We start from the raw sequence: 22,996 nt of genomic DNA on the forward strand, positions 1-22,996 counted from the left end.
TACACATTTATGTAACACAAATAAAAAAACTTAAGTAAACTTAAAAAGACGGCACTCCAGGAAATATAAATATTCATGTTTGAATATTTTATATGTGGTTAATCACCGGCCTGACCCAATTTCTTGCTTCATAAAAACAAAACGATAAGGTACAGAAATTATTAGTTGGCTGCAAGCATTTTTCATGAGTTATTTATGATCCACAGCCACAGATAAATTAATTACAGGTAAAATTTTATTGTAATACATAATTAAATTGATCATTTTATTGTGATAGGAGTAAATAGTTTATGGTCAAATACATACATATATTTAGTACAATATTAATACTTAATACAGCAACCACAAAAACCAGAAGGATGGCCCGGGAATATTCTGCAGTTTTAGCGGGAATACCAGGTAACCAAGAGAAATGGAGGTCTCCCAGCGTATGCTCCTCGATTTTGTCAATCTATGTGTTACAAGTTTACTTAATTATGTAATATAAAATTTGCAAAAGGCAGGATCTCCCGATGCTCATAATGCAGGTCTTTTGTTTAAAACTCAGATTTTCTTGGGACCAATTTTATTTCCTTCACAAAAAATAAGCATACCCGTAGTTTTTTGTTTCTCATAATGCGCAAATTTGTGCGAAAGGGTGCGAATTTTAAACACGTTTCGTGCCAAAACCGCCCGTTTTCAGAAACTGTAGTTTTGAAATCGAGGACTGTATGTGTTTCTTTGTTTGTGTGTGACTAATGTGTAACTCGAGGGCGAAATGTGACCGTGTAGGCGTAAATAAGTGGCGGTGTGGTCACAGAATGGTGGTTACTTGGTCGGCGTCATTTATTAATCACACAATTTTTCATTTACTTACAAATTTAGAGTGTTAAGAGAGACGAGGGGAAAATACATGTTATTGTTCTGCAGGTTGAAGAGACACTAATTTATTAAGACTTGAACTTCACTTTAAAAGGGCATTTCACTGCCAAAAACCGAAGCCAACGTCCTGGTAAGAGGAAGGTCTCCTCAACCTCACCGGCCAATGGCAGAAGGCCACACAGTCTTTGGAGGTGGGGTTGAGGAGGTCACAGTGGCGGATAAAGCCAACTCGGGGCCCCTAGGTGGGAGATTTTTGTGATATTTAAAATTTTTAACTACTCCTGTTTTTTTGGCTATAAAATCTCGCGGTAAAAAGGTTTCCACCTGGCCCACACAGTTCGCACCCAATTCCATTCAAAACCCTATGTCTAAAGTTTTAAGTTGCCATAAGCTTTGAATGGAATTGGGTGCGAACTGTATGGGCCAGGTGGAAACCTTTTTACCGCGAGATTTTACAGCAAATAAAATAAGAGTATGTTTGATTTTATAATATTTTGTTTCTGTTAATTTGTGTACTATGTTCAGCAAGAACATTTTGTCGATTTAACTAAATTATACTCGCTGACTTGATAGGGAAAATGATTTTTCTTATAAAGAACTCCGATTGGCGACATTTTTTGATAGCGGTAGTGTAATCGAACTATTTTAACTTCTTAAAGAAATCATTCAGTCTACACTACGTTGCACCGCTCCAAAAGATAAAATTAAGCCAGACCGTATCGCTTTACAAATGACCGAAGTTATTAGCGAACTTAAATTATTTGTCTTTACTTTTAATCCGAACTACTGATGACTATCGTCTCAATAATTCCCAATTCAACGATCAAAATAGGCGGGGAATATTAACTTGCTATGAAATTTCTCTAGACCCGTGGGGAATTCGGCGTCAATTGGGCGAGCTAGATTAAGACACCGATTAATATATAGAGGGGAACATTATTTTTATTTTACCATTTTTGCTTGCGATTCTGCAAAATTTTCCAGAGGTGGGCAAGATCATTATTTCAGATATCAGATAAAGATCAAAGATCTAGATAATATCATGATTTATGATGGCCGGATCTCGCTTTTGATCTTGATCTTGCTCTGTAAGACCTTCGATCTTGATCTGTAAATTCAAAATCAAAATTAAAAATATGAAAAGTAGCATTCTAAAGCATAAATTTTGTAAAATTTCTTATTTTCTTTATCCATTACATTAAAGTACATTCAAGGAAACGAAAAATACGAGGTTTAGTTTTTTTACTGATTAATGGAACCAGTTCTTCAAACGACGATCTATTGCCTACATTCGAATATTATTAGCTCGTCAACAATTTGCGACAATTTGATACTTCAACTATTGCTTAATTTTTAAAGAAATGAAGTATAAAGGCAACTTAGAAAATCACGGTAAACGTCCTGTTAACCAATAGATATAACTAGACAAAATTATAATAGCGTCCACGCTGTCAGCTTTGAATAACTAAAATTAGTTAGAAAATTAATTTTGGTTATCTAGATTTGTAGTGTACACACTACACGTATGTACAATGTACATTACACGCAGTTCTATGTATGTATTTATCGGTTTATATATATAAAATATCTGCAACATAGTTGGAATTTACATATGATTTGATCTTATAATCTTGATGTGGCATTTGATCTTGATCTTTAGTATTCGACAGACTTATCTTCATCTTGATCTTTATCTTGCGAGGATCAAAAATTGATGTTGACCTTTTTTGTTGATCCCCGAAAACTTTGATCTTGCCCACCTCTGAAATTTTCGCACACTTTAGGCTTGATAATAAATTTTTGGGGCCCCTTGACAGATATGAAACTTTATTATCGCCAAATTTTCTTGAAATATAATTTTTGGGACATATTCGTTATATTTCAAGAATACAAAAAATCAGTTTTTGGCGAAAAAATGTCTCCCCTCTGTTGAGGGGCCCCCACATTTATTATTAGGCCACTAAAGTTTGCGAAAATTTTGCGGACTCGCTTGCAAAAAATGTTCGAAACCAAAAAAAAGCAACTACCAAGATTACATAGTCTACACTGGAAATAACTCGGTTGCAATGACATGCAGAATCGAATCGAAGATATATATTTGAGTCTACCACTGACCCGTTATGAATTTATAACAGACCGGTGAGAAATTTATTCCAAATCGGCAATAAATAATTGTAATCGAATTATGTATGTACCTTCAAAACATATACATAAATACCTAACCACCTAATTGTAGTTTTCCAAAACTAATAGTTATGCGAGTTCTTAATAGCAACTAACCTAATAATAATTTATCCGAAGTATCAGTAAATTTATTTTTCGAAATTCGTTGACTAAACTTGAGTATAGTAATATGTATACATATACACCACTCCGCACCCGGGGGCTGCGCGGGGGCCCCTATGTCACACCTACCCCACATACCCTATTTATCCGCCACTGGGAGGTCACAATAAGGTTCAAAAACTACACAAGGTGAGATAAGATGTGGACAAATCTCCACTTAAATCCAAACTGACTGGCAACAAATTTGAATTTCCGTACCTCTGTCTGTCTTACGGCACATAAAGTCATACACTAAAATTCATCTTCATTATCATGTCAACATTCAGATTTTCATTATCATGTCAAATACATACAAATTTTTCATTATCATGTGAAGCATTCAAAAATAATGATCATCATAATCTAGGCAATATTCATAAAATTAATTATTCAGATTCTCGACGACAGAACCCTTAATATGTAAAATTAACACCAGTTAAAACATTCGAAAATATGTTTCTTCAGAATGCCTTACTGGATCTATTAAAAATGCAGTTTTGTAATTTATGGACAGCCCCATACATACATAAATTAATTTATGGTCGATTGATAATGCTCTTGTCAAAATCGGACAGCACGCGTTGAGAGATCTCCATTGTAAGTCATTCTATTAAATTTTCAGAATAAAATACTATAAATTGTCGTATTTTATTCTGAAAATTTAATTGTAGTCTACAATTTATATGTACCGATATTTCTAGGAAGCGGAAAAACCTCTATTTTTAACCTACTCGCCAGGAAAGATATTGCGAAAGTGTCTCACAGTGCAGCCCCGTGTACCGGAAGTACCCAGAAAGTAAGGCTACCTTGTGGCGATGACTTATTCGTAGAAGTATACGACACAGCGGGTCTTGGCGATGGTCTCATTGAAACCAGACACATGGCAGCGGAAAGATTTCGAAAATCTTTGTACGAAATTTCACAAGACGATGGAATTCACGTTTTGATTTTTGTCGTTAAAAAGGGTGACGATTTAAAATCATCATTTGCAATTTTTCGTCGATATTATGTAGACATGTGTCGTAGCAAGGTGCCCATTGTATTGGTTGTTACACACGTGGACTCTGACACGGATTGGGATCAATGTAATAAAGACTATAAATTCCACTTTAGTCAAGAAAGTTTATTCGTGCAGGATTGCATTCCGGTATGTTCCGCGCAAGTGGACACGTTTCCGGAAAATATTCAGGATGAAATTACCCGTTTGAGAGAATTGACACGGGAAAGAATTATGATTTGTGTGGGGCGAAATATGCAATGGCCGGGGTTAAAAGTTTATCCATCTTTGTGGGAAAGAGTCTTTAAACGACCATTTTTTGGTTATTGAGGAGAAAAACTACAGGTCTACGAAAAATATCGAATTGTATATTGTAAAGATACGATCATTTAAAAATATGTATGTAAATATTTCCTCCACACTCCACAGCATTAAAAACTCGATCCCATTGTAATAATAGAATTTTGAAATTTGTTAGATTTTAACCTTTGAAAATTCAGTGAAAGCGATGATGTTAACTTAGGAAGTTGAGAAGAGCACAAGTTTATAAATGTGTTGTAGATTTGCGGTTAAGATAGTAAATGTACAAATTGATTGACGTTGTTTTTTAACTTGATTAACCTAAGTAAATTAAAAAACCTAGACCAAACATACATTTAAATCATTTATATTTATCATGGATGGGCAAATTGCATTGTCCAATTACAGTAATCTGGTCTCCGGTCTTCCAATTGTTTGGATTTGCAAATCATCAATTTCTCATGCAGTTTTTGGCATCTAAGTCATGTTTTCTACGTATGTTTCCTAATCATAATTTACATAATTTACTGTAATACATTTGTACAGGATGATAAAGTACTGCGAAATAAAATATATAATTTCATGAGCTTTTTATTAAAACGTGTAAATAAATCGATTGTTTGTCAGTAGCAATAATTTAGAAATGATGTCATGATGTAGGCACTTTGCAATGCAAAGTTTGCATGTATATGTACATAATTTATTAACAAAAGTGCGAATTTCCATGACTCATTTAACTGGATTTTATTAAAAATTTCAAATTTTGAAATTTAAGAATTTGACTATATTTATGTAGCTAGCATTGAAATCGTAGTATGTAAGTAATGAGCAACAAATTAGTCTAACCAAAAATTGCACATAAAAAAACATTATATTTATATACATACGTATACATATGTACATATGTACATCCCTATGTAAATCTAGTTGACATTGGATGCAAATCATTTACATAAATCGTGCCTCAAACTTTATTTAACTTTATATAAAAATTTTATTAAAAATTTGCTTATCTCTCATTAGTTCAGGATAAATTGCTGCAAATTTCCCTTTTAAAGATGAAAATGCACAAAATTACAACCTTTTTTCATGATTTTCCTTCCCAAGCCGCTTGGCTTCTTCCTCCTCCCGCAACTCATTTATGAAGGCGTACACCACCCACATGCAGTACGCGTTGTTGATAAGCCCAGCAGCTCCAGCATAATTGGTACACTCGTCAGAGGTGGAGAATGTCAATCCCACGAAAAATAAGACGGTCGCCAGCAAGAGAAAGATGGCTTGAGCGATGAGCCAGGGTCGACACATGTCAGCGATTCGCTATAAAAAAGTGCAAAAAAATGCAAAAAAAATAAAAAATGAATGGCTGTGCAATTTGTTTTACTACACTTATTAGAAATTTGGTATTGTCACGCAGGTACTGTTTTCTGTGTACTAAAGTTACTATCACTTGGTATTAAAATTATATTAATACGGAGCCACATATTACATATTTTGTAATAGCTTGGTGTTAAAGTTTTCTAATATCAATAGCAAATTTTAACGGGCCAGTGTACCTTTAATACCAAGCGGTAGCAATATGAATGCGGAGGACGTGCATTAATATATATGTACCAGATTACCAACAGTTATTTTTTTAATACCGTAATACCGGTATTTCTTATCAATGCCATATTGTCCGTAGAGTTACCAAGCGATTACTAATACCATTTGGTACTATTTTAACACTATGCACATATATTTCAAAGACTGCATTCTTACGTTTGCTACCCCGTGAAACAAAATTACGGACAAGACCAAGGTGACGACTCGAACTAGAATCATGTAAATGCCGACCTCGATTAATATCGCACCTGCAAATTGAGTCCTGATTTTAGGGAATTATTCAAATATTGCAAAATTCGGCATATGTACATACATACATATATTTTTCGTACCGACTCTGTTTGAAAGTTTAGTCAAATTCTGTTCCAAGTCTCGCACGGCTTGGTGCTGGACAGAATTGAAATGGTCCAAGGAATCGGTTGTTGGAGGCAGGGTATCACTCGGCGTGGTTCCGTTGAGGGGGAAAGTTACCTGGGCGAGCGCCATACGACCACCAGAAAAGAGAACACTGACGCCAACGTAGAGAGAAATTGCAGCCAAAATCTGACCAATAGTTAGACACATGTGTAAACCCCATTTAAAAATTTTGAAATTTTAGGAATGTAAAATAATTTTAAAAATAATATATGTAAAATATATATATAAAATAGTATGTATAGATTTTTTATCCGTACAATTTGCAAAATTGCGATAACTTTCGTCCAAGCTTGCAGTGAACCACGGTAGTAAATATGAAACTCCATTTTTTGGAAAAAAATTCGAGCGAATTTGGAAGCGATGTGTCCACCCAGTTAGGCAGGGAGTTAAGGAATGACTTCGTTTAAGAAAATGGTGACATGAAGGGTAGGATTTTGTAGGGTAACTTATTTCAGTGGACGCGGAAGGTGGTTTGGGCCATGGGGACATTTTATATAAGCCCCTGAGGGATACGGCTCTCACAAGGATTTTCGTATGTACTTATGTATATATGTGGCCTATTTATCAAGGTTGGGAATTTTTGTAGATAAAAATCCACCATTTTAAAAAGATGGTCATGGGGATGATATTTAAAACAGTGATTGGAAAGTTAAGAAATACTTAATTTAATAAAATTCAAATCTAGCCGATTGGGCAAAATGAATTGAACATTTGAATAGCACTATTTATAAATTTAATCAATTATCTTGGCATTGATGGAAAAGGCATGATAAAAATACATAGATAATTTAGAGATCAACGCCACCGATCGGAAGCATTTTAAGCGCCTACCGATAAATCGGATTTCCTGTTCTTACAGCCTTGTGGCGCCGGACGGATGCTGCCAAATCCAAAATTGATCGGCGTTTAGTTCATCTACGCCATAATTTTTGAATTTTGGTTTGATTTGGTCGCATTAAGGTCGATCATTTTGTACTTGAGTCCCACGAGACCGTGGGAACCAATGCATTGCACGACGCCACAGCAAAATTTCCATGAGAACAGTTTCCCTGTATCCACGCTCGCTAGTGCGGCCACTGGCTTGCAATTCTTTGAAGAGGATGACTAATCTTAAGACATAAGTACGTTTTGTAAATATATGTATACACATGTACCCATGCGTGTCAAATATATATGCGTAGGGGTCGTACGTAAAGCATGCAATCGATTTTCGTCAAATTTTGTTCATACTCTCATGGTGTAACCTGTATGTATGTATGTCCCATGTTATAAATAATTAACATGGGAAAGATAAGATGGATTGGCCCCTATCCCCACTCGAATCGATCACATGCTATTTGCACAGCCCCATATGAGCATACGAAATGCAGCCTAATAAAAGTTTATACTTTATTATGTATACATGTGAATGTATGTTGACATACATATATGAATATACCCATGTATGCATATTTTCATAATTTCCGTGTACACATTGGATAATGCTCCTTATCACGTTAGCATGACTCATGGACCACGGTTGAAGCTAGACACTGGCAAGATGGGCTAAGCTCGATGCTTATCTAAACAGCTTCTGTTAACTAATACATATTTCAGTCAGATTGTCAAATGTTGTGATAATGACATATTTACCAGTCAGTGACAAACTACACACATAAATACATAGATAGATATGTATGTATGTACAACTACCAATCTTCTTGGAAGTTATATGTATGTACTTATAACCAAATCAAAAAATTTTGATACATACTAGTCATGACATGTACCAATTCCGAGTACATACATATGTCAATACATGACTAAACCAGATTTTTAGTCGGGTATACGTTTATTTACTACTAGCGTATAAGCCCGTCTCCCGCCGGGCGAGCGAAAATAAGAGCTGGAAATATCTGTCGGCAACGGAAGTAAAAGATAAGTGGTGGAGTGACATTTCTGTGTGCTCGTGTCTGACTCCCACTCCACTTCCACTCCACTCCGCAGTGGAGTGACAAATTCCGAGTACTCCTGTCTGACTCCCACTCCACTCCGCAGTGGAGTGACAAACTCGTACAGAATTGTTGGTTGTAGAAGTCACGAAACTATGGATCCATGAACTCATTTCCACTTCAATTCCACAGAACTGACAAAAGTCTGGATCCATGAACTCACTTCCACTTCACTTCCACAGAAGTGACGAAACTCTGAATCTAACTAATTTCCACTTCACTTCGCAGTGAAATAACCACCCAGCATAGCTACTATTAGACAACCACTCCTAGATAAGCACCATCAAACAACCACTCCCAAATAAGCACCATCAGACAACCACTCCCAGATAAGCACAATCAGACAACCACTCCCAGATAAGCACCATCAGACAACCACTCCCATATAAGCACCATCAGACAACCCTCCCAGATAAGCTCCATCAGACAACCACTCCCAGATAAGCACCATCAGGCAACCACTCCCAGATAAGCACCATCAGACAACCACTCCCAGATAAGCACAATCAGACAACCACTCCCAGATAAGCACCATCAGACAACCACTCCCATATAAGCACCATCAGACAACCACTCCCAGATAAGCACCATCAGACAACCACTCCCAGATAAGCACCATCAGGCAACCACTCCACAGTGGGCCAGATTTAATAAATTTTGGCCAAAAATATATATGAGCCGAATTTGAAGAAATAAAAATTAGATTTTGGTGTGCAACAATAACCTAGAGCATATATTATATGAGGTAATTTTTAATAGTCACCTGCCACACCCCCAGTGGGTGTGGCCCTCGGCGACTTTTCGATTTTAATGAAACCATGTCATATGATACATCATTCTTCTCAGCTCGACGAGGGGATCTCGACAGAATCATTAAAATATTGACACCACACCCCCAGTGGGTGTGGCTCCAAGCAAAGTCGATTTTAACGGAATCATGTCATGTAATATATCATTTTTCCCAGCTCGACCAGGGGGTTTCGACGGAGTATCTAAAATTGGGAAACCGCACCCCCAGTGGGTGTGGTTTTCAGAAAACTTTCGAGTTTAATAAAACCATGCCATGTGTTATACCATTTTTCTCAGCTATACAAGGGGGTTCAGCGAAGGAGGTTCAAAATCAGCGTTCAGCGACTTTTCGAATTTAATTAAACCATGTCGTGTAATAGATCATTTCTCTTAACTAAATGAGGGGACTTTGACAAAATAATTAGAATTGCATTATGTAAATTAAGAAAAACCCACGTTCAAAAAATTTAGTTTTTCACAATTCCTTGTTGCATTATTCAAAATTCCGAAATAGTATGTAAAGTTTTAAATTTTTAGAAGCGTATTTTTATAATCTTATTTTTAGTACTTTTTGAGAAAAAAAATGTTTTAGTTCTTTCGGTTTTGATGTAGCGTTAAAATTACAAAACATACAACTTTTTGACAAATTTATATTTGAGCTAAAAATGCACTCAAAACCGCCACAAACGGAAACCCGAGCCTTCGTGGAGACGGAAAAATACAGGTGGTGCTATTTCGGTGTGGGAAAAATTTAAATCGGAAAAAATCATCTACTTTCAGTGGCTGAACGCCACACCCACTGGGGGTGTGGTTTTTAAATTTATATTATTCTGTCGAGATCCTCTCGTCGAGCTGAGAACATGACATAACACATCGCATGGTTTTATTAAAATCGAAAATTTTCCGAGAACCACACCTACTAGGGGAGCGGTTTCCCAATTTTAGGTATTCCGTAGAAACCCCCTTGTCGAGCTGAAAAAAATGATATATCACATGACATGGTTCCGTTAAAATCGAAAAGTCGCAGAGGGCCACACCCACTAGGGGTGTGGCATATGACTATTTGAACATTGCCGGTAGTGACCAGGGTGTCGAGATAGTTTTTCGATCGGCAGTTCGATTTTTAGCGTTTGAAATTTGGCGGTATTCATTAATTATATTTTACAATTTCTTTGACCTTGTAACCTTAATTTGGAGGGGGTGTGGTCGAATTTAAAAAATCTGGACATATATATTTCGCCCATTGACATAAGGTTTCCCAAATAGTAAAAAAATTAAAAATCCCTTAACAATTTGAAAAGTAATCCGAATTTCAATTGTTAATGTTGTTAAGCATGACAAGATCGGCCATTAAGCCTCTCAGCAAGAAATGTTTAATTTAAATTCCTCTACTATAGAGGGTGTGGTTTTTAAAGCCAAGATATTATCCTGCTACCACCTCAGCTTGCTGAGAAAGCCCAATGATTGAGTATACTTAAAGCATATTTGAGTAAAAATAATTCAACCTAAATTTGACTTTTTTAACTTTAATGACTAAAAGTGGGTGTGGTTTTAATAAAGTTTGATGGTCGCAGCTGGTCGCAGCAGTGTATCATCCCACCAGTATTACCTAATTAATGGCGCCAGTAGTTAGTCATAGATGCACGGGAATGGGCGGGAATGTAAGAAGATGTAAAATCCCTATCTCCGTAATGTATTATACAAATTTTAACCGCTTCGTTTATCCGATTGGCTTGAACCTGTGCCTTAATATTTTACACCAAGGTCAAGTTGGTTACAAAGAGTAAGATGGTATACTAGTTAAGCCAAACAGCGGCACTGCCTTAACGGCCACTTTTTTAAATTCCTGGCCCACTGTGCACTCCCAGATAAGCACCATCAGACAACCACTCCCAGATAAGCACAATCAGACAACCACTCCCAGATAAGCACCATCAAACAGCCACTCCCAGATAAGCACCATCAGACAACCACTCCCATATAAGCACCATCAGACAACCACTCCCTGATAAGCACTATCAGACAACCACTCCCAGATAAGCACCATCAGACAACCACTCCCAGATAAGCACCATCAGACAACCACTCCCAGATAAGCACCATCAGACAACCACTCCCAGATAAGCACCATCAGACAACCACTCCCAGATAAGCACTATCAAACAGCCACTCCCAGATAAGCACCATCAGACAACCACTCCCAGATAAGCACTATCAAACAGCCACTCCCAGATAAGCACCATCAGACAACCATTCCCAGATAAGCACTATCAAACAGCCACTCCCAGATAAGCACCATCAGACAACCATTCCCAGATAAGCACCATCAGACAACCACTCCCAGATAAGCATCATCAGACAACCACTCCCAGATAAGCACCATCAAACAGCCACTCCCATATAAGCACTATCAGATAACCACTCCCAGATAAGCACCATCAGACAACGACTCCCAGATAACTAACATCTGACTCGTAATTTTTGAATTTTTAATTTGTTTTGAATTTTCGAAACTTAACTTTCACTTCCGTTTCGGAAAATTACTTTCACTTCCGTTTCGGAAAATTACTTTCACTTCCGTTTCGGAAAATTACTTTCACTTCCGTTTCGGAAAATTACTTTCACTTCCGTTTCGGAAAATTACTTTCACTTCCGTTTCGGAAAATTACTTTCACTTCCGTTGCAGAAAGACATTTCCAGCTTATAATGTAGATTTAGTAAGTTGATAGTATGAAACACATCTTACTGATGTATGTAAATACACATGATTCGATAAATGTATTCCGCTTTGTTAAACAATTGACCAATTATTTTCTGCATGCAAACTCCCGTACATAGATATGTACAGGCAGACATACATAATACGGAATAAAACGGGGTTTCTCCTTTACCACGGCATATGGGAGGAAATAAGCAGGATTTCTATGAAAAATTTCCCATAGATTTCTTCTCTGGCTTGTTTTTGATCCACCCTTGTGCAGTTTCTCGGTGTCTGTATCATTTGACCTGTCGCTTTTCGGTTTAAACAAGGGAAAAGTTTCCTTCCCAAAGGGTGACGGCGTCACCCTCGACATCACTGATTACCGAAGCGATGTAAACCTCCCGTTCTAGCTTATTCGATCCTGTCAGTGTGGCAACTTCGATGACATATTGTCAGTTTTTCTTGACATAATAAGTACACACAAAATTATGCCTGGTTGTTTTCGACTACACTATGAAGCGATCTGTTCGCACATGTCTTGATGACCTAGAATCCGTCAATTTTTAGTCGATTTACAGTCTGTATTTATGAGCAACCCTATTTATTAGGAAATAGTCTTCACTGCGACCTCCGGTTCTGAGGTATTGTACTTCTTCATGTTTCAAATAAAATTTAAAAAAAACCTACTCCAAGCAACTTTGCGGGGCCTTTTAAGATGGCATTAATACCATCTTGGTAGTTAATGGCAACACATTTGGGTGGAAAAGACCCCTATTGGCCAACTATTTGGCCGATCATGCCCATCTCCGAACTCATCCTTACTTTTGACCCGAAGATGAAGTGTGCAAAATTTCAAGTCGATAGCTTGTGTTTAAAGAGATTTATCGTGCGCACAGACGGACGGACAGACAGACATCTTAGTAAATCTATAAGGCCATCTTAAAAGGCCTAAAACAGGGCTACAAATAGATTGGTTTGTTGATAACATATGCAAATTTCAACGAATTCGGTCAACCCACTGTGGGCTAAATATATTGGCTGGCATAGGAAAATTAGCAAAAATGTAGTGCAACCGTCCGGGCTCGAAACCGGAATCTCATCTGAATCGCGCAGAGCGACCTACCTTTGGTCCACGATCACACTGGGTGATTGCTATTGCCTTTTAGCCTGCCGATATATCCCACCTTATGAAACAATCTCTCTCACACCACGAAGATTTTAAAGCCATATTTATGTGGCCATTCTTCGCCTGTTCAGCCTCTATAGTTTGTCACTTTGCAATGTGAAAGCATTTTCTGCAGTCAAATAGGCTAAAGTTAGGGCAATTTAAAGCGAATTAAAAAAATATTTTATATACATGTAGATACATATTTGGGCGATGTGATTAAACATTTTACATACAAATTTATTTCGGGGTTTTTAGACGGACAACTATTCAAAATTTAACAAAACTTCTAACCAATCAGTCACCAGTACTATCTATTTACCAACACTTGTAGACGCAGCTACAAAATACAACAATTCAGTAAAAACTAAATCTTAAATTTAAAGATTTTCACCACAAAGTCATACATATACGTAAGACTAAACGACAAACTACCTAATTAGCAGAAATTATTTGCACATTTCTACTCTAATACAAAATTTAATTGAATCTTGTAACCAAATAATAACTCGTAGATAGCTGGATGTACAAATTTTCCCGAGATCTAAACCAATCTAAATTTTCACCTTTGTCAGGAAATTTTCAAGGATAAATATTTCGCTTCTTTGGCAAATCTGTATGTGGCCCCACGTGAGGGGCGGACTTACAAGGCGCGTAGTACGCCTCTCGACACATCCTCCAGTCAAGTCGCCCCCTCTGAACAGCCTCCGAAACTTTATCGGCCTCATCGTCGTCAAGATAAATCTCGTGCGGCCCGAGCGGGTGTGAAGTCAGGAAGAGGACGATACGTTCCACAATTTTGAGGGGAAGCTTTGACCCCAATATTTCCTTGACTTGCCCCAAATACCAGGATTTCTTCTGACATGGCACTTTCGCCGTGGACAAAACTGTGGTCCCTGGATCGACCAGGAAAAACGTGATGAACTTAAGATGTCCCCGCCTCGTGGGATCCACCAACTCGAATGGTGTGCTACGCCGTGAGAGAGAATTTTTGAAGACGATACTCCGACCCTGGATTATCTCAATTTCCGTCGGGGGTAGATTATGCTCCTAAGTGATGGCGATGTGATAACCGGATCCACTGATCGGCTTGGCAGTAGGGGCAAGACATATGTTTGACGGTGCGATATTTTCATTTGCAAAATAGAATCCCCGTGGCGACGATGCGTTCGTTATCCATCCCATCGACGTCCCAGTAATGCTTGTAATATTCTGGTAGAAAGGGTAAAATCAGGCTGTCTCTAGGACTCGAACACAGTGGAATAAGGAAATACCCTATTTCAAGGGTTTTTCATAAGTTCCATTGCTAAAAAAATATGGAGGAGCGTGCACCCACTGTGGGATTTTTTAAGTTTTTTTAAAACACTTATATAAAATTGGAGTTGCTGTTTTATATAAGTGTTTTAAAAAAACTCAAAAAATCCCACAGTGGGTGCACGCTCCTACATATTTTTTTAGCAATGAAACTTATGAACAACCCTTGAAATAGGGTATTTCCTTATTCCACTGTGTTCGAGTCCTAGAGACAGTCTGGACCCATGGCTAAATCTAGCTCTATAAACATACGTCGGATATGAATGAAAAATGATTTTCCCATTTATTGACGTACACTGGCCCGTACCGACGATGCTTCTAGATGGAGCGCTGGCTCCAGGCCGTACGGCCCGGAGGGCCGTACCGGCACGCACTATACACTAGATATAATTGTCCTATCGCACGTCGCAAGAGAAATGCATATTAAGCACGGGGAAATGTAAGGCAGACGTGCTTCATTCGCGAAGGCGGATGCTCTTAGTCACCAATTTAACAATTTTAAACCCAAATCTGCTCTTAGGGGGATAGACCTTCAGCTAATGAGAACGTTGTTATGTGTAGGGCTGTAGGTTGCCCTGGGCATGAAAATAAATGCCCGGAATTTTGGGCATTTGCCGAGGTCATAAATGTACTAGGCATTTATTATAACCTTGAGCTTATGGGGGCATTAATTTAAATGCCGGGAAAATAGGGCAAATGCCCTACGCCATAAATGCCTAAATTCTCAGGGCGCGGGCACCCATCAGCCCTAGTTATCTGTGATGCAAAATATAGGATTACAATTTCAGACCTACCAGCACCAATTCATAATTTCATGTAACATTTGATTTCAAGAAATGAGATAGAGAATTGAACTCCATGATTAGAAAATAGGTCTCGAGGGGTTTGTAAGTAGGGCATCCAAAATTAATTTTGCATTCTTTGTTTATTTTATTTCCGAACTATTTACAATTTGCAATAAAGCCGATTTTAAAAACCGGTTTCTGCAAAGAACCTAATACCGGTTTCGTAGAATTTTCCAAAATCCGATTACACGAAAACCGGTTTCGCCACAATTTTAAAAATCCGAACAATCGAAAAACCGGTTTATTAAAAACTTCCGATTTTGCACGCCCGATTTGTAATGATTTCTGGTTAATTGGACGGAATTTGGTTAGCTTAAACCTATGTATTTAGTGCCCAGGACAGATTTTGGGCAGGCACAAAACGGGCAACGCTTTAAAGTTGCTTTGAAGAAACACTCCCGTTTGGTACTCGATGAAAACCAGACCAAGTGTACTACAAAACTCTTTTCCATATTTAGCGTGAGGCAGAGTGAGATTCGGGTTCTGGTGGGTATCCACAACCATCGCGCGTCAGTGCCGTATCCGTCTCACTTTGTCGCACTCACTCAATCATGCGTCTTATTTAATTAACCATACTGGATTACTTAAATGTTGTCTTATTAAAATACAAAAAAAATAAATGTTGGTATATCATTAGCCCTCGTTTGTTACGGCACTTGCCGTATAAGTCATTCGATCAGAAACTTTGACCCCAAAAATCTTACGGTCCCACGCATTTCTCGTCAGGCAACAAAAGCTGAAAATGTAGCCCTTCATAAGGAGAAAATTCTGGCATCAGGTTGTCAGACGGAAAATGAGTGGGACCATGACTTTTTTAATGATTTATGTGTATGCAAAAAAAAACCGCCAATTTTCGAATTTTGAAACTCTTGATGCATCAAAATGTTCGTATTCCAGGGGGAAGTCAAATTGCAAATGCAAGTTGGGGTCTTATTCTTTTAGTGCCGAGTGCACATTGACCTTCTCATTTTTCACAATTTCCTTTACCAATTTTTGAAGGGGGGGTGTTTGCATATAATTCGAAAATACCTATGGTATATTGATGTTTTTACCCAAAAATAAATTTTGGATTTTTTATGTCAAATTCGGTGAAATCGACGCGAAAAGAGCTTGTACTTTTGGCTCATTTTGTACCACTCATTGTACTGAAATTCCGAAGTCCTGTGATGGAGTAATTTAATAGAAATCAAAGAATCTGCCGTTTCGCTTAAAAATTCCATCCTGAGTACTAACAATGCGATGGTGTGAAATGTAATCCTCCGATTTGGTTGAAATTTTAAAATTTTGTTGTCCAAGTCAGTACAACCAATGTTTCTTCAGGCGAGATATTAGGATTCGCCAAAATATTTGAAGTCAAACCTGACAAACGGGCGATTTTTACCAGGCGGATGAAGCAAACTCCACTTCCATTAGTTCCATTCCCTTACGGTGCTAAAAATTGCATATTACTCAACTTTGACCTCAAATATTTTGCTAAATTCTGACCATCGCACAAACTGCCTGAAGAAACATTGGTTGTATTGACTTGGACCACAAAATTTTAAAATTTCAACCAAATCGGAGGGTTACACTTCACACCATCGCATTGTAAGGTTAAATTATTTGATTCGAACGAAGAAAATTGTCGTATTATGGAAAAGTTTTTAATTCTGGAGCAATACTAGTCGCTCTGAAAAATTATGGTCAAGGTGCAAGGTGCAAGACGAAGATAATTGTCGTTTCTCGAAGGACACTGGTTTTTGTCAATCTCTTTCCGCGACGCATGTAAAATCTTTTGTGATTTTTATGGATTCTCTTCTGCAATTAAGTGTTAGATTTGAACACTTTCTTTCTGAAAATTCGGACATATTTAAATCTAATGCAATATAGGACTCTTCATTCATTTTTTCGCCTTTTATTTGAATCAGTGAATTCTCCCTCCCGTATCACGACCGTAACATCCATTACATATATGGTCCCAGAATTAATGCATCTTATTGTAGTAGTTGTGCATACTCCTGCAAACGTTAAGCTATGGATCTCCCTCGGTACCATTTTTTAGGTTTCAGTACTGATCCTAAGGGATGGAATTATAACCAAAAATTCTAACTCTATGAGCTACGTTACAAATTATAATTACAATCAGTGATAAAGAAATTAAAATGAGCCCAACATTATTTCATGTAAAATTTATTCCGCGGTTTGAAAGATGGATATAGAGGGCTAGATGGCACTTAATTTTACGAGACACTTTCAAGCTAGATACATCCAATGTCGTAATGACTAGATATTTTACATAAGTTTTGAAAAGGCCGGACTCAATATGTGCTCCAGGTCGTCCCAATCCAAGGAACGCCTCTGCGTGGGTCAAAGCATATTTGTCATTTTCGGGTTTTGAGAAATATTCGTATTCTCCATCATACTTGGGGCTTTTTTCGTTCATTTTATGAATGTTGGCCAACTTCTAACATTTAAATATTGAATATATACCAAATGTCCTGACGACGATGAAAAAATATTTTTTTCTGGTTTAATTCATTGCGAGAAATTTACAGAAATTAACAATCACTTTCTTCTGGGATGACTTAATACATTGGGGGCTGTTCTTAAATTACGTAACGCTTGAAGGGGGGGGGGAGGGGGTTTAGGCCCCAATGATATCGTGCCTATGTACGCTATGTTAAGGGGGGGTCGAGAAAATCAATTTTTAGCGTTATGTAATTTAAGAACGGCTCCTTGGCACTAGATAAATCGTCTAAGAGATTGTTTTCTTGATAAAAATAGAGTATTCAACAAGCCAAAAATAAAAAAACAAGTCATTTTTATGGTCATATTTTAGGGATTTTAACGCTCGTTTTTCATTGATATTTTGAGTGAGATTTTATCGGTCATTCATATCCGATGTCTGTCCATAAGAAGGCCACATTTTTAACATTGCACATCTTTAATTTCAGTAGTTAGCCATGCTCTAAATTAAGATGGGTAAAATTTACTCAAGGTTGGGCAAAACAGAGGATGAATCAAGCAAAAGGTAAAATTGATCCAACATTGTGCAAAATTTACCCGCCATTGAGGTGACCCAATAACGTTGGACGAATTTTACCTCTTTTCTTTTGTTGTTGTGTGTCATCCTCTTTTCAACCTTGAGTAAATTTTATTCATTTTTATTTAGAGTGCATGGTCCAGACTTAAATGAATGAAGAGCATTACACAGTCTGACTTTCAGCTTGAAATTTTCATCTCACACTATTTACAACAAGTGGCCGCGGAACGCCCCCACTGCTTCCGCGGCCAATGGTTACAACTTTACAACCGAAATTCTAAATCATGCGTATATACAGGGTGGTTTAAATGTCACGCTACAATGGGAAATTTTGCAAAGGGAAAAGTCCATAAATCTTCATTAAATACTTTAGTTACGATGATTCGGGGTTGAGATTTTTGCTGATTATTCAACTCCAACATCAAAATTGATGACCAAATTATCAAAATGTTGAATTTTAGAGGCAAAATTTTGGCAACTAATGGAAATTACGAATTTTTTCCATTGAAAAATTTTAAATTGCAGCGTGACATTTTAACCACCCTATATATTAAATATTTACCGAGTTTTGCCTTTTCCGGTGTCAAAAATATCGAGCTCATTTCCACCAAAATTTGCACGCCTCGACCTCGCAATCTCACGGGTCTGACGGATAATGGCGACACGAAGGTTCCCGCACTGTCTCGCTTCCTTGCCCGGCGTATGCTTGACTTTTCAAATCCTCTGAAATGGGATCAGCCTCTGCAGCTGATCCCATTTCTGTCAGTAATTTTTCAAAGAGTGGAACAAACGCGGACATAACTTGCTCCAGAACCGCGTACAATTCCCCATGTTCTGCCGGATTTAGTTCATTCACGTACGAGGTGAAATGAGCCGACCCATCCCAAGAGATTGTAACATCGGCGGGAAGCAGTTGGAAATTTGAGTTCCATTGTTCCCACTTCCATGGGAAAAAATCTAGACATTGAATTATCCGGGAGACGAGGTGGTTTAGACGTGAAGTGAAGCAAGTGAGTGAAGTCCTTGGGATCCTACGTGTTATATAAGTTTACTCGAATATGGCACCCTTTCTCAACCTGCATCCGGATTATTTTCTGAGTTATACCAAAAAAGCAAGTCAAAAATAGGAATCACAGGGCGCTTATCATTCCATGGCCCCTTTGAAGAAAAATATTAGGGGTCAAAAGTACCCACGAGCGCACGTTGGTCCGGAATACTGAATTTCTTGGCCAAAACCTATTCTCACCGATTCGAAAACGAAGTAACCCCTTCAGTACCTTTGACATAGATGTTCAACTTCAAAGTTTCATTTGGATTGTTCAACGGGTGAAGGCGTGGCGTATACTCAAACTTGGCTTATAACATTGGGCTAAATGGGACAAACTTTAAGTTGAAATTCCTGTCTATTCCTGTGCTTTTCTGAGGAACCGTAAATGTATTATTAATCCCCCATATCTAATTTACAAAAACTGCTGCCACCAGCTGCCACCATTACAAATAGGCAGAGAGATTTGAATTTATGTAATTGAAAATTGCCATAAGCAAAATATCAGGAATGCTCCAATTATTGTCACGTATGAAATTTTCGAGTGTTCCAAATAACACAATCGCTTCGAAATATCTTGCCCAGTCCTGGGGGAAGGAAATATGGTAAACAAAACCCCTCTAAAAAATTTATTACGAGCCGGGGTATTTTATGAAGTGGCGACCCCCTGAGGAGGCATAACTATATTTATAATTTTGGTCCTATTTTGTTTGTTAATTAAGTTAGAGGGCAGAAATACTTCATAAAATATAGAATATTGTAATTTTATGAAAATACATCCTCAAAATTATCAAAACAAAACTTTCAAATTTGTATTTTGACCACACCCCCTGGCAGTGGGTGTGCCGATAATGTCCAAATAATGGTCGGAGTTGTTTAGAGCTTGATTAGACCTTTCAAATGACTCCCCACTTGATGGGGTAATGCAAGAAAATAAATATTCACCTGTGACCACACCCCCAAAGGGGTGTGGCTTCAATGAAAGTTGCATAGCTTATACCCCTTGGAACTTCATGTCTCGATCCCCGAAGGCAGAACTCGAAAAAATTAAATGGTTCGACAGCTAGAGGTTTTGGAAAACAAATAAAGCAATCCGGACCAGTGTGGAGCGCCTTGGTTTTCGGCTCGTGGAGGGAAAGGGAGAGATATTTACTAAAAAAAATTAACTTTGCCGGCAATATTTTTCTTCTGAGGGACCATTCAACGGAACGATAAGTGTCAGATAATTCCTAATTTTTGACTTGATCTTTTGATAAAACTAACCAAATAATTCCGGTGCAGGTTGAAAATAGGGTTAATTGTAAATAAATAATTAAGTAAGACAAACATTATTTGAATTAGATAACCATTACCGCATTATTTCGGAAAAATATACATAAGTACCTGTTGCGCCTTAGGAATAAAGGGACTCTGCTCTATATTCGATCTATCCAAGATGGCGCAATGTCTGTAGGGATCGACGACGCGGAGAACACTATTGTCTGAAATTAATTAATTAGTGGAAAATACTTAATATATAAATCTACGAGGTATATACTAAATACTATAATATAATAATTTCCGTTCCTCCCCTCACATTCTTCCCAATTGCGGTCTTTCCGAGCGACACATTCCGCCCCCAAAGCACCGAGGGATTTCATGAGATCGTCCTTCACTACCACCCAGCAACCTTCCGTCAGGCTTTGAGCGATTTGTCCATCCGTTCCTGTCACGTGCGAAGCAAGACGAGCTGTAAATATGGAATAATAGCTGAAATTAACCGCTACAACAATTGACTTGACTTGGGTACTGTGGGATTTTCGGTGAATTGCATACGCGTTGAGAGCAAAAATAAGAAGGAAGAGTAGTACGAGGAATCGAACCTTGTGTCTTTCTCATGCCGGGAGAACACCTTACCACTAGGCTAACCGCCCTGCTTCCTATCCTTGCTCTCTTTTGCAACCACCAAATTCCACTATTCTCTCCTACAGTACGTTACGTTCAAATATAATTTCAACTATTTATATTTTTAAAAACAGAGGTCGGATATGAATGATTGTCTGATTGATAACAACTCAAAATATGAATGAAAAATGAGGATAAGAAATTTTTATCCTAATTTTTCATTCATACTTTGAGTTATCAATTTTTATTAAAAATTCGATTCCATCGATTGTTTCCCATCATTTTCTGCCTCCTATTTTTCGATACCAATGATTCTTCTTATTTATTAAAAAATGGAGCGGGTCCATTTTAATAAGCATTACTTGATGCAAAAAAAACTCCGTAACAGACAGACAAGTTGTACTCAAAAGTTGAGCTAGGTAATGCAAATATTTAATTAACACGATTTAAGATTCGTCGTATAAATGAAGAAATTAGTAGGGATTTATGTACATACCGACAACCATGGGCCAATCAGTGTCCAACCAAATTCCGGACGACCGCGTCGCGACTGCCGGGACGACCTTTTTCTTGGCATCAGCTAGCCAACCCTTGTCCACAACCGTTGTGGCACAACGCCAGTCTCCCATCCCGCCATTCTCCGAATCTTCAAGCCGCGGAAAATCCGCCGTATTTCGGCATCCGTGGACCCACTCTTTGTTATCATGTTGCCAGGATGATTGTAATATTGTTCCAGCGACAAGGGGGAAGAAGGACGAAACGTACCTTAAGTTTAAGTCAGATATTTATGTAGTTAACTTTTAATTGCAATGTGGAAATTAAATGAAGTAAAAAAAATATTTCACTTACCCGGCACCGCTAACGTGTCCTGCTGAAGGGATGAATAGTCGGGATCTGCTGGATTATCACCACGTGGGCCACCGCCAACCGGCGCCCTCGTTGTATTCGTCATATAATGGAAAAGTCACGTCGTCATTTGCATATTCGACTTTAACCGTGTACTCGATGTCGATTTCGTCAGAATTTACGATGCCATCGGGACGGAGTGTAACTTTGATGTCGTCATCATTTGGGGGAGGTGTAGATGGCCCGGGTTAATATGAGAAGAACAATAATTACAGAGTAATTAAAAAGTGTAATTATTACACTTTTTAAACGGTACCGAGTAAAAGTTGCGGTTTGTTAATTTACTTAAAAATTGTGTCAAATAATCGTACCAGGTTGAAAATGTGTCCATTTGACCAACTGTGATACCATCAGTTCCAAAGAAGCAGAGGTGGGCAAGATCATTATCTCAGATACCAGATCAAGATATTATCTTGATCTTTGATCTTCGGCTGGAGCTTTTGATCTTGATCTTGATCTAGCTCGGTAAGATCTTATATATTGATCTTGATCTTCAAGTTCAAGATCAAATCTCAAATATGAAAAGTAGCATTTTGAAACATTGATATTTTTTAAAAATAGCACCTTGGTCCATTACTCGAAGTAAATGCAAGGAAACGAAAAACACTCGTACGGGATTTAATTTTTTTTTTACTGATTAATGGAACCAGTTCTTCAATCGGCGATCTACTTCCTAAATGCGAATATTGTTAGCCCGTCGACCGGATACTTCAACTATTACATAATTTACCAAGAAATGAAGTATAAGGGCAACTTAAAACATCAGAGCAAATGTTTCATTATGTATTATATAACTATACGAAATTATAATAACGTTGACGCTGTCAGCTTT

The 22,996-nt window shown here is 37.8% G+C and overlaps 3 protein-coding genes across 3 annotated transcripts; 1 reads left to right on the forward strand and 2 right to left on the reverse strand.

The window, feature by feature from the left end:
* The first annotated feature begins 109 nt into the window (after positions 1-109).
* Positions 110-5,069, forward strand: LOC110861599. Its single transcript, XM_022110729.2, has 3 exons — positions 110-227; positions 340-399; positions 3,888-5,069. The coding sequence occupies exons 2-3, from the start codon at positions 360-362 to the stop codon at positions 4,511-4,513; spliced, it is 666 nt and encodes a 221-aa protein (XP_021966421.1). The 5' UTR covers positions 110-227; positions 340-359; the 3' UTR covers positions 4,514-5,069.
* Positions 4,966-6,876, reverse strand: LOC118433149. Its single transcript, XM_035844809.1, has 4 exons — positions 6,760-6,876; positions 6,418-6,628; positions 6,242-6,333; positions 4,966-5,800 (listed from the first exon to the last, which is right to left on the reverse strand). Exons 1-4 carry the CDS (start codon positions 6,826-6,828, stop codon positions 5,558-5,560), a joined length of 615 nt encoding a protein of 204 aa, XP_035700702.1. The 5' UTR covers positions 6,829-6,876; the 3' UTR covers positions 4,966-5,557.
* A 10,612-nt stretch (positions 6,877-17,488) lies between these two features.
* On the reverse strand, positions 17,489-22,490 carry LOC118433150. Its single transcript, XM_035844810.1, has 6 exons — positions 22,108-22,490; positions 21,755-22,023; positions 20,951-21,103; positions 20,758-20,855; positions 18,892-19,360; positions 17,489-17,644 (listed from the first exon to the last, which is right to left on the reverse strand). Exons 2-5 carry the CDS (start codon positions 21,885-21,887, stop codon positions 19,178-19,180), a joined length of 567 nt encoding a protein of 188 aa, XP_035700703.1. The 5' UTR covers positions 21,888-22,023; positions 22,108-22,490; the 3' UTR covers positions 17,489-17,644; positions 18,892-19,177.
* Between the last annotated feature and the right edge of the window lie 506 nt (positions 22,491-22,996).

Source organism: Folsomia candida, unplaced genomic scaffold, assembly GCF_002217175.1.
Source record: "Folsomia candida strain VU population unplaced genomic scaffold, ASM221717v1 Fcan01_Sc043, whole genome shotgun sequence".
NCBI classification, from domain to species: domain Eukaryota; kingdom Metazoa; phylum Arthropoda; class Collembola; order Entomobryomorpha; family Isotomidae; genus Folsomia; species Folsomia candida.

Coding starts and splice junctions, on each gene's coding strand:
- LOC110861599 (XM_022110729.2), top strand. CDS start 360: ATGGCCCGGGAATATTCTGCAGTTTTAGCGGGAATACCAG. Junction 400..3,887: donor AGTTTTAGCGGGAATACCAG/GTAACCAAGAGA, acceptor CGATATTTCTAG/GAAGCGGAAAAACCTCTATT.
- LOC118433150 (XM_035844810.1), bottom strand. CDS start 21,887: ATGGGAGACTGGCGTTGTGCCACAACGGTTGTGGACAAGGGTTGGCTA. Junction 21,104..21,754: donor TGATTGGCCCATGGTTGTCG/GTATGTACATAA, acceptor CCATATTTACAG/CTCGTCTTGCTTCGCACGTG. Junction 20,856..20,950: donor AGACCGCAATTGGGAAGAAT/GTGAGGGGAGGA, acceptor AATTAATTTCAG/ACAATAGTGTTCTCCGCGTC.
- LOC118433149 (XM_035844809.1), bottom strand. CDS start 6,828: ATGGAGTTTCATATTTACTACCGTGGTTCACTGCAAGCTTGGACGAAA. Junction 6,629..6,759: donor TTATCGCAATTTTGCAAATT/GTACGGATAAAA, acceptor ACTATTGGTCAG/ATTTTGGCTGCAATTTCTCT. Junction 5,801..6,241: donor TGTTTCACGGGGTAGCAAAC/GTAAGAATGCAG, acceptor ACTTTTTTATAG/CGAATCGCTGACATGTGTCG.